Here is a 12753-nt window from a genome sequence, read left to right on the forward strand (position 1 = left end):
GTGACTTTAATCTTCACACCAAGATTAATCAAGAATATTACATTGTTAACCCATTACAACTAGAAGTTTCATGTTTTTAAACTTTGTTGTCAATTTTTTATCTAGAACTTTCTTTTAAGGGGAATACTTGATATATGTTCTTGTACCATGTATGTGTATATTGTCGTATTTATTTTGTTTTCATGCTCGCTTTATCAGATTGGCTGATGATGACACTGAGAATGTGTCGAAACTGGTACTGCAATAAATATGGTAACATAATTTTGCACAACAGAATTGTATTGTATTGAAAAGGTGGAACCTTTAAACTTAATATATTTCATTGTGATTCTCAGTTCATTACGGAACAGGCATAAAGTTTTTAACTTTGAATCGTCTCCTGTCATTTTATATTTAAATTTTCACCATTATATAATTTTCAAAATACTGTCCCATCTCATCTCTTATCTTTGTCATTCCAAGTGATGTTTCATTCTTCTTTCTCCAGGGCCTTTATTCCTTCATAGCTGCTTTTCTTGCTTTTCACCACTTGATACAACAGTTTCTTGTTGTTCTTGCTGTCCTCTTCTAGCTTCTGTGCGAATTCAGTCCGGACTTTCTCTTTAGAAAAGATTCTTTTCATTTGAAGTTTCAGGTCTCTGTACAGCTGACAGAGTGCTTCTAACTCTTCTCTTCATTCCCACACCTTTCTGGCGTTCTCTGTCTCTTAGTTTTCTGATTTTATTTTTCTCCTTTATTGCTGTTCAGACAGTTTCATTCCACCATGGAATTTCTTTCTGTCTTACTTTGCTACTTGTTTTGCCAACAATATTGACTGTATTGTACACAAGGTTTTTCTTAAATCCAAGCCATTCTTCTTCAGCTGTTCCCACTTAACATTTGGGCAGTTTGTTTCTATTTTTCATCTGCTATTCAGACTTCTTATCTGGTTTTTCAAATTCCCAAATTATCTTAGGTTGGCTATGAAGTTTCCTAAGGTGGTTGCTAACAACCTATGGTCACTACCTAAGCTTTCTCCTGTCAGCACTTTTACATCTCTAATAAATGTTCTAGTCTCTCATGTCTGCAATGACGTAGTCAATAAGAGGTTTCTGCTCTCCATACCAGCTGTATCTTGTGATCTTATGACTCAACTGCTTTTTGAACCAGGTGTTCTTAATTATTGGACTGTTTTGTATGCAGAAGTCAAGGAGACATTCACTCTCACGGTTCTTATTTCCATATCCTTGAGGACCGATCACTGCCTCACACCCTGTCCTTACAGGTCCACCTGAGCTTTTATTTCTCCCATAAGAGTATTATCTTGTTTGACATAGTCTTCTAATTCTTGAAGAAAGTCATCTTTCTTTTCCTGACTGCACCCACTATGTGAACCGTACGTAAACTTGAACAATGGTCAGGGTGTTTTTGTTGATTTTTTGATGTAGCTTAATAATTCGTTCATTAACATATTCTATATCAGCCATAGTATCAATGTTCTTGTTGATTATGAATGCCAGAATGCCTCGTTTCCTTCTTATTTCCATGCCAGTAGAGTTTGTACCCTTTCTGCTGCTATTTAGTTCGTTTCCCCTCCCTTTCCACTTGGTTTTGCTCATTCCAAGGACTTCAGTATTTCTTCTTTCAATGAGATCTATAAGCTCCTCACATTTAGCAGTCGGGGTTATGGTATTTAACCCCTAACCTGCCAAGCTAAAATGCTGTAGTACTGCTAAGACGGCCAACCTAAATTAAGGCAAAATGTAAGGTTTTACTGAAAATTTTGTACTAGCCTCAGTTTTGAAGCTATATAGATGATTTTTTAAAATTTTTATGATTCACGATATATCCATGTATATGTCCTGTGGTGAACTATTTTGCGATTTGTCTTTATGTTAAAAAAATAAGGAATTATTAATTTCCACTTTCTGTAATTTTACAAATTTGAATTAGTATTTGGTATGGTAATAATTATCTCACGTACATGTTAGTGTCATTTTTAGAATCACTAAACTGTGTTGTCTTTTAATGTTAAAAGTTTTAAATCTCTATGTTTAAAAATGTCCAAATGATTTTAATTTTTAAAAATGAAAATTTAGGTTCGTTGTTTTGTTGACTTGCTTTTCGCTGGTTAACTTTAACATCGTTGTCATCATCTTCACTTTTGTCAGTAGTAGTAGTTTGAGGAGGGATAACACCATTAGGCCTAATAATTATCTGTGACGTGAACTGTTACTGTCTGTCTCACTGTTTTCATCACTGGAAGATATATTACTGTCACTTCCTAACAACATAGCCTGAATGTATTTTTAACACAAGTACTCCAAAGAAGATTTTAACACCTTGCCGTATGCAAATTAGCAGTATTATACTAAAAAACACGTTAAAAAGCAAGACCTCGCGTCAAAGAAACATATAATACCAATATGGGAATCAACATCTATATCATCGAACAAACTTGCTGCGCAACGTTTGTGGTGCACGACATGGCCAGTGCGTGCCAACCTCTCAAAGAAGTAGAAAATAAGATTGTTATATTCTCTTTGTCAGAGAGAAAATGGTATTTACTTGTAGTTACAGATACCATGGATCATCCGCCATGCATACGAGAGTTATTTGTTGCGTTAAACTTGAACAAATGGTATTTGAAAACCGGCATTTACGGCATCGGCTTACATCGGATCTGTCGATAAACTTAACCATAGTACCGGTAGGTATTTTATTTGATCCTGTATTGACTTGTCTATTTAAAATAGTTTGTTTAATAGATTTACATTGGATTTTCGCAGCCATTTTGTTAGTGTTGCTATTTGAATTTATTTTTCCATCTGAGAATTTTCTTCTTTGATAATTTCGTATAACTTCGGGCTTATCACAGTCATCCTTACCAGAATTATACATAGGAGGTGATCTATGCCTTGGTTTCAGTTTACAATTTGACAATTTCTTCTCCCCTTGTTGGCTTGCTGGGCGTAACACAGGGCGAGGTTTTTCTGTCAGGGTTAACTCCTTTAGCCTTTGATAGTCCTCTATCCAATCTGCAAGACAGCAGTGTTGTGAAAAATTTGTGTGTCATTTCCTACACACAAGTTTCATCAAAACTGCTAAAGGAGAACTACTCCGCCCACAGCCGTTAGTCTTACCTTAGTTTGCCTGGTTTGGTACTGGTCGCAAGTCCCTCGGCCCGACAGTCGCAGGTCTACTAACACATATGGTAGCACAATGACCCTGACTGGACTTTAAATGATTATCTATACATATGAAACATAAAACGTAATGCACAATTGCCTTCAAGAGGACTGATAGATGGTTGTACGTTGCAAAACTTCCCTATAGTAACTGTTTTCTCTGTTAGTATTCAGACAGTTCCGTATGTACAGTAAAACCTATCTTTAGTGGAATCGAACACGACTTGCAAATTTTTCTCTTAGAGATAGATTTATGGTTTAGGGAAGTGGGCCTATGCAAAAATATTTAAACCATGTACTTGCATATAATGGACATACTGAGAATAAATAAAATGGTGTACATACCTTATTCAGTGTTATATTTACATATTTCTGCTACAAATTAATACAGTACAAGCCATACTTACAATGAACAGAAAAAGCCATACTTACAATGAATAGAAAAACATCACTGTACACATGAATTTTTTTTTTTTTTTTAAATACTCAAGGAGTGTTTTCTGCACACATTACTGTTTTGCTGCTCAACTTTCCACAAACACTTTAGCCTGAGAAACAGCACCAAGCATATTAGAATCCTTTCGTTGTAGGCCAAAGTGCTTTAGTTTATTTAAACTTCACAGCATCTTGATGATAAGTCTTTTACCTACACTCTTCTTCCGTCTCAGTGCCATATCCTTCTTCCTCCACCTCCTGTTCTCCTTTCTGATTTTCCATTAAAAGTCTGTTTATGTAGTCCTCGGCATTGCGATTGAAAGTGGCTTCTTTAAATGTTGTTTTGTAATTCTTGCAATTCATCTTCATTTTCCCCACTATCAGTAACTTTTCTCTTTGGAAACTCTCCCTTTCCAAAACACTTGTCACTGTTTTTGGTAACAACTTCTTTACACCTTGGCTTATCCAAAATATAGTATCAACCAGGGAGATGGTTTGAGCTAGTTCGGATGTGAATGATGAAGAATTCACGTTGGCAATCAACGATTGTATTAACAGTTTACAATAATGCACTTAAACGTTCTAAATGATTCCCTGTTTCATTGGTTGAGTAACACTTGTATTTGGAGGGAACCAAGCAAGTTGTGCATTGGAAAATTCGATGTGGGGTTGACATGTGGCATTATGTATATATATGTATATAGGCGAAACATTTAGGTTTTGCCTTTTAATTCTTCCATTAAATACCATTAACCATTTTTCCTTTTTGTTGAATCTCCATTCAAAGGGTAGAGTTTTTAAAGCATCGTGGCTTAGTAGCCTTATGAACACTAAGGCACCTGACATAAAACCACATAAAGAAGCCAGTCAATCTTTCTTTGGACAATTTTCCTCCCTAACACTTCTCACCTTTCAAACACAACGATTTATTTGGTAATGCACAGAAAAATAGTCTCATCGCCGTCTGTTAGATTTTCAGCGTCGTATCCTTCAATCACAGAAGGTAATTCAGAAATCCATTCAGTGATGGTCTGACTATTGATGTACTCGATTCACCATGAAGTTCATTAAAAACTATCTGATGTCCTTTGCAGAAACTCTCCAACCATTCATTCCATGCTTTGAATTCAGTCTTGCCTAGTTTTTCAGCCGTCTTTTTAGCGCATGCCTGTAACGTAGGTCCTGAAATGCAATTATTTCTTTCCCTGACACAGTCCACTCCCACACTGTTCATTAATGTTTTGGTTTTCAGTTTTCTTATGTTCTCTCTTTATTTTTCCATTAGCACTGTTTTCCCACTACTTCAAAATTTCAGTTTTCTTTGTTAAAATCTCGTACACTTCAGTTTTAGTTACATTAAGCATTTTCATAATCTGCATTACAATTACTTTATCTCGTTCACTAGCATGAATCACTGTTACTCTCGTGTTAAGATCAGGCACAGCTCTTGCTTTCGGAGACATAGTGACTACTGACGAACTGTGTCAGTAATGTAGGTTTAGAAGTGCTGAGTTAAATGCTGAATTCTAAGCTGATTGACAAGGGCAAAACAAAGACAGGCATTAGTTGATTGACAACTCATTAAAGCGAGAATTTCGAAAAGCTTGGACTACAGTAAACAGGCAGTTAGCCATACACTTTAATGTGTGAGATGGAGAACAAAAGAATGAAGATCTGTTTGCCCTTGTTAGGTAGAGAATTAACCGTTACAGTAGGTAAGGTAGACTTTCACAGGATGCCTGAAAATGTTCTAAAAACTACCTCCCGGAATGTGAAAAATTTCCTTTAAAATGTGTATTTTTATTTCCTTGGTCTGCATAACACAGTTTTAGTTTAATGAAGGGAATTAAACATGCTTTTCACCCCTAAATTCATGGGACTGTCAAATATTTCAGTTTCATACAAGTTTCTGTTTAATCAAGGGTCCATTGAAGGCATATTTTACTGTATTTACATTTTATGACAATTGATTTAAAAATTGATACATTTTTGTATTTTGTAGGAGCCCATAGAAATCAAGAAGAGTACTGGTATCCCTCGAAGTTTTATGGTTCCTGTGGATGGTCCTTCAGTTCCTGGAGCAATGATGACTCCTACAGGACAGTTTGCTGTTCCAGCTATTGATCAGTGAGTGTTCATTTAGCTTACATAATCCTCTCCATTATTTATGTGCCCAACGAAGTTTTAAACGAACATTTAATTTATTTAATTTTAATTGATGGTAGTATAGGTTTCTATTGCATACACAGAAGTAGTCCGCAATAAATGGCATATAGCTTTTCTGTCCCATGAACCTTTATTAAACTGTGTATTATCCTCTGTTACAGCGAGAACCCTATCACTGATACATTTGTTATTACGAACGATTAAGCGTGAGTTTTTTCCTGTTATAGGTATTTGTGCACTCCAGCGATTATATTGAATGCGAACGATCATCTTTGTTATAGTTTTTGTGCTACTTGTACTAGCGAGCTCTCTCGTCGATATTCAAACTCAAACGGGATGTTGGAGTCGATTAGTAATTCTTGCCGACCGGTGTTCTGTAAACACAATTCGAACTACTGCTGTCGGTCATCGCATTTATTATGGAAACATGTTCTGTTTCATTTTCAATCAATCAATGGATCAATCATTCAATTGGTCGATCAATCATAAATGCAGATCATTGATGATTGATTGGAAATGAAGGAGAACATTTTTCCATAATAAATGCGTAGATAACGTGGCCAATAGCAGTAGTTAATTTCAGTCATTCCAATATAGAGGTCCGTTATTGGACATAATCAATTTTCCAGTCAACTCATTCTTAGTTGCCAGCGTTTCACCCCTGTGTGCCAATTTGCGCTCGTTATTTGGTAACCATCTACAACGACGCATGGCTAGTGCGTACTGTGGAGGCCACTGCATAGGCTACTTTGAGCTACCGGCGGTGCCAGTGCACTATGAGAGACTTTGTCCCATTTACAAAAATGTTAGGGCATCAGATGATATTGATTCCCATAAGGAACCTTACATTTTTGTCCTGAATGAGTAAATCCATAATTCCAATATACTCATTTACTCATATTTCAGGTTCCCTAAGGGAATTCGTATCTATATCGGCAGTAGTTAACTCGTTAGAAATAAAGGCTGAAGTAAGTGATCGCTTAATTTAATGTTATGTACTGAAATTCAGTAAGAATGTGATACACCTCAAAATACGGCGCAGAGTGGATGATTGATTTCAGAGGTTAGTTTATTCAGTAAACCATTGTTTGGACGTTTCTGCAGGGGACAAGGAAAGAGAATGTGTCGAGTGAGAAAACATATTATTGAATACATGGATCAGAACTATCCAAGAGGGATATGTAAACACTTTTTTTGTGACATGTCTGCTTTTTACGGTGTGTATGTATGGGTTCAGGCTATCTACTGTTTCTAAAGATGAGGGTATCAAAAAGCGTGAGAAAGATGAGATAACAAATACAAGAACTTTTTCCACTAGGGATTATTAAATAACTCTGAAAACCGTAAAAGTAGTTATTGGGACGTAAAGCGAATAACTAATAACAACAGTGTTTTAAAAGGTGTGTCAAACACCAGACAACAAATACAAAACGATTTGCACTGTGGTCCATAAAAGTAGCAGTGCATTATTTGCAGATCTTTCTAAAACAAATGTTTGCAGAAGCCTTTATGTTTTGGACCAGTGGTTTATTAAACATTGTTTTCTGATTACATTCTTTGACTATGAATTATTTTGAAGTTAAACTTGGCGATGTGCGAGAGGATTACTGTGATCGTTTTCTCGAATACGATAACACTTGGAAGGTGCGAGTTTCAACATACGTGCCATCACTGAAAGATGTGGATGCCTTAATTTTTTATTCATCAGTAAGCGATATCACAAGTTTTTCAGTATCCATAACTGGGCTACACAATAATGAGACTACTCTAGTCAACTTCACACAATTGTTTCCAATCCATACGTAGGCTATCACATAACAAAAATTCGCTGCCCTTCACTGTATCACTCAGCACAGAATAAATTTTTAACTTATGAATGGAATGTGAAATACAAGCACCAACAGGCTTTCTGGGTTATTCAGCAATATTAATGAAAACCGGAGAGCAAAGTGACTTTCCCTGACGTAAACAGCTTGCTTCCTGAAGGTGTAATTTATATTGTAAAGTTCAGGACTTCTAGGCCATTTCTTGTTTTTGCGCAACTTTCTCCTACCGGCCTCCTGTGGCAAGGATGCTAATCTTGGTTGGAAATCACGTTCCTTCCACAAGGGATGATAACATTTTCAGGGCTTGGAAAAATGTGATTGTACTAAGCACTAATAGTGAAAATTTGTGACTCGATAAGTGAGGTACTTTTAAATTGATTTAATTCGATGTGAATCGGTATGTCGGTATTTAAGGCGTGCTAAGTGAGAAATCCCTAACAAGATTTCACTGTATTTTCTTGCATATGATTAAATTTAGGAAATGCTATTCGCATGGAAATTTATAACGAAAACTTTATCATTACTTTACTGGCGCTTGAAATATGTTTTCATGATGCATATAAACTTGTGAAAATTTGGATTTTATATTTCCACCTTTACAATACTGTAATTGTCTTTATTAAAAAGACTACATTAAATTACACTCGTGAAATATGTTTCATCCTCTTATGGGACATCTTCAGTCACAAATACAAGTACAAAACATTAAAAATAAGTCGAGGACACATTGAAATAAGTAAATAAAAAGTCTTTGTATCCTGTGACGCGGCGTGATGGCATCTCGTCAATCTTCAACGTTAAAATGGTGCGGCATGAACATGATATGAAGCATGAAGTCCAATTAAAATCATATGTTAAAATTGTTGTTCAAAACAAAGAATTGTCAATTATGTTACCTCTACTACAGTGGTAACACCAAACAAGGCACAAACACAGTTAAAAGGGGAAGGTAAGAGTACAATACACAATATAAGAAAACACTACACACTCGGAAAAACAGTAGCTAGCATTACGCGGATCTCCAACAAAACAAGCACGTAACTATCAGTAGGGGCAACTAGTGAACGACAAAACGGGAAGATGGAAGGGCTGGGAACCTACCAAAGGCATAGACATGGCTTAGATAGCAGATTCCGAAATGAATCACCGTGATCCTTAGTTTAAAAAAATATTATTTACAAGATAATTCTACAAATACATTCCATCCCCGAAGCCGGGGGACGTCAGCCAGATAGGCTGCTCGCAGACAGATAAACCGAGACCGACAGAATTCAGGATACAGAATTGATTCGAACACTGCCTCGCTCACTATATATAGGAATTACTGGTCTTGGAGGCAACCAATCAGCGTGCACGTGTTCCCTATCGCCACCTAGACTCGCCAATCACAACCTTACTTTCGATCGCGAATCAGCGTGCACGTGTTCCCTATCGCCACCTAGACTCACCAGTCACAACCTTACTTTCGATCGCGAACTTTGACTAACTTTCTAGAATACGCATGATTGCGAAAGTCGTATTTTTCCAGAATAGACAGAACACACTTTCTAGAACACATACCAACAAAGTAACACACCCTGTACAAAAGTTATGTAACTTTCTGGATCTTTCCAGGAACTATAGACAGAATTCTACTATTTACAAATGCCTATGTTACAACATTATACAGTACAGGTTAGGTCATTAAATTATCTTATGCTCTACAAATAACAGTACAGGTTGGGTCATGATAAATAAAACATTATATAGTACTTCGCCAATAAAGTCTTAAAAAAATTACATTCCACTCATGCTACATAGTTCACTTGTAACATCTTCATCCCCCCAAAAGTCGAGCCCAGCTCGACCAATAATATAACCTCACTGGGGAGCAAGCGATAGAATGTTTTCACACAGTACCGATAGTAAGGGTACATTACTTTAACCCACCAAATTTCTTGAAGTTAATTTTGTCATAACCAACAACACAAACTGTCACATAATTTTCAAAAATATAGATCCACCTCTTGAATAAATATCACAAAATCCACATGGATTGTCACATTGCACTTCAAAATGCCTTCTTTCACAGATGATTAGACAATTTGTAGTCTGTCTACCAAATCATGTACACCATACTTTCTTCCAAATGTTAGAAATACCAAAACCTCTCACTTGTTGCCAACACTTTTGCACTACTTTCCCACAACAGTCACAGCACAGCTAGGCCACAGGTTCTTGCTGATGATGCGGCTGCCGTAACGGCCGTTTGCTGCCAGCCTCCATTCAATGTCAGTCCAAACCTGACACCTAGGTGAGATGCAGTTCAGTGATCTCTTGCACCAAATAAGCCGGGGTGAGACACCGTCCAGTCTGCCTGCCACCAATGGGACGTTCCCCGCAGGATAGTGGTGCCGGATGGTGGCGCCCAAGGCACACAATGTGCCTCCCCATTTGGCACTTCAGGTTGCTGTCCGAAGAAGCTGGTCACTGCAGCCACTGTAACACACACAAACCGCAGCAGACAGGGGATCACTTTGAGGTAAAAGTATGGTGCTGGGTTCAAGATCTCGCGTAGAGTCACCCGATGGGTGGCTTAATAAGTATGCAGTAGGGACTCTCCCTCGTACACCAGGGATATTAGGGCACTAGCCCTGGGGTAAGCACTGCTATCTAAAATTCACGTGACAAGATTATGGTGGGGGTGAAAAGAAACTACAGGAGGGTGCCCTAAACCTGACCGTAAAAGGAAGAAAATTCCAAGTAGTGACCCTAAACTAAAACTTAGCTAACTTATACTACTAAATCGATTACACTAGAGGATACCTTAAGTATTCACTTACACAATTACTTACAACTAACTTAAATAAAACTTATTATTATCTTATAACTGAAACCTTATAAATAACCTTACAATAAACTTATTTTATAACTAAATTCTTACAAATAACATACAACTAAATCTACAAGGTCACCAACAATGGTATTTACCCTTCCCTACCAGACTTAAGGTACCTTGATCTGGGAGAGATGTACTCTGCTGATCCTTTTCCTTTCGGGATTGCTCACCAATAATGTCACCGGGGTAAGGAACTTTAAGATGGTGCAGGGACCTCGAAATCTGCGGGCCAACTTACTGATAACGTGGTCCGCAGCACTACTGACGGGATGTGTTCTAATAAATACCTGGTCACCCACAGAGAGATCGTGTGGTCTTCGCCCGTGGTTGTAATTACGCTGGACCTTAGGTTCTTTCGTGCACGGTGCCAATTAGCTCGGATCTTTTCTGGGCTGGCATCGTCGGGCAGAAGATCATTAATTGACCATAGGTTAGATAGGGGAGAATTTGGAGTAAAAGCCAACATCAACGAAGCAGGGGTTTGCTTGTGGCTTTCATGGACAGCAGTGTTAAATGCAAATGACAACCAATTCAATGAGGAATCCCACTTGGAGTGGTCTGAGGAGTGATAAGCGATGAGGGCAGATTGCAGGTTACGATTCACTCTCTCAGCATAATTGGGCTTCAGGTAATACGGAGTAGTGGTTACATGAGCAATGGATAGATCAAAACAGAAATTCTGGAACTGGGCAGAAGTAAAGGCTCTTGCGTTATCACTTACCAAGAACTGACAGGGTCCAAACGAGGCGAATATCTGTTTCAAGCACGAGATGGTGGTGTTGGCGTTAGCCATCCGAGTGGGGAACAGCCACGTAAAACGCGAAAAGGCGTCAACACACATGAGTATGAAACGATTACCATTCCGAGATCTCGGGAAAGGACCAATATAGTCTATGAACAGTCTTTCCATGGGGCGAGAAGCTTGCTCAGAAGACAAGAGACCTAGACGAGTATTCGTGGCAGGTTTACTGATGTTGCAAATCTTACAGGACTTGACAAGGGTACGGATCTCACTATCCATGGATTTCCAAATAAAGTGGTTACGGATTTTTTCTCTTGTTTTGAAAACGCCCAGATGACCGCCCACTGGGGATTCATGAAAGTATTTGAAGAGAGCCGGGACCAGGTTAGTTGGGACTACAATTTTGGGGTCTCTGCGACCACGAGCAGGACAACACAAGACACCATTCTTAAGAATATAGGGCTTAACATGCTCACCGGATTTAATCCTGTCGACAATGGCTTTTAACTCAGGATCATCCTCTTGATGTTTGGCAATATCCTTGAAAAGGAAGGGAGAGTCAGTGAGAACAGCATTGACAAAAGCTGATACTTGTTCGGGAGATGAGTCTACTGGCTCGGATTGAGGGTCAGAGCTGTCTGGATGGAACATTCTACTGAGGCCATCAGCCACAACGTTTTCCATGCCACGAATGTGGCGGGCTTCAAATTGGAAGGCTGAGATGCGCACTGCCCATCGTGCTAGACGACCGTTCTTTCGCGGCTTGGCCAGTACCCAACTCAACGCCTGATTTTCGGTTTCCAGATTGAAAGGGAGATGTTCCAGGTACATTCTGAAGCGTTCTAAGGAGAAGACAACAGCGAGGGCTTCCAGCTCATAAAGGGAATAATTGCGCTCAGCAGGATTCAGGGCACGGGAAGCATAAGAAATAGGACGGCGCCCTTCTTGAAATTCCTGTAGAAGAACTCCGGATATGCCTGAGGAAGAGGCGTCAGTCTGTAGGATGAAGCGTTTAGAAAAGTCTGGCATGGCCAGTACAGAAGCGTTACATAAGGCGGATTTCAAGTTCATGAAGGCTTCACGTTGGGCATCACCCCACACAAATTTGGCGTCCTTTCTTCTCAAGTCATTTAATGGGGCTGCACGTTCAGCAAAATTAGGAATGAACTTGCGAAAGAAATTCACCATGCCAATGAACCTGGCTACAGCCTTGACGTCCTTTGGAGGGGGAAAATTCTGGATGGCGGCAGTACGAGACTGACCGATTGAGACACCCCTCCCCGACACGATATGTCCTAAGGACATCTGGGGTTGTGCGAAGGAAACCTTGGATGCCTTACGCAGTCTTTCAAGCACTTGCTTGAGATGGAGTAGGTGTTCCTCGAAGGTTTCGCTAAAACTTACGAGATCGTCAAGGTAATTATAAACAAACTTGAAGTTAATGTCCGATAGGACATAATCTAGTAACCGTGTAAGTACAGCCGCTCCAGTTGCTAGGCCAAAAGGGACGCGTTCGAATTCATATAGGTTCCAGTCGGT

The 12753-nt window shown here is 38.8% G+C and overlaps 1 protein-coding gene across 2 annotated transcripts in view; it reads left to right on the plus strand.

The window, feature by feature from the left end:
* snama (something that sticks like glue) overlaps nt 1-12753 on the plus strand; it is a 651651-nt gene that overhangs the window by 146880 nt on the left and 492018 nt on the right. For both annotated transcript variants that reach the window (XM_067149701.2, XM_067149702.2), the window contains exon 8: nt 5605-5729. In XM_067149701.2, the coding sequence (XP_067005802.2) occupies nt 5605-5729 (125 nt within the window). The remainder of the gene's footprint in view (nt 1-5604; nt 5730-12753) is intronic.

The sequence above is a fragment of the Anabrus simplex genome, chromosome 6 (genome assembly GCF_040414725.1).
Source record: "Anabrus simplex isolate iqAnaSimp1 chromosome 6, ASM4041472v1, whole genome shotgun sequence".
NCBI lineage: Eukaryota > Metazoa > Arthropoda > Insecta > Orthoptera > Tettigoniidae > Anabrus > Anabrus simplex.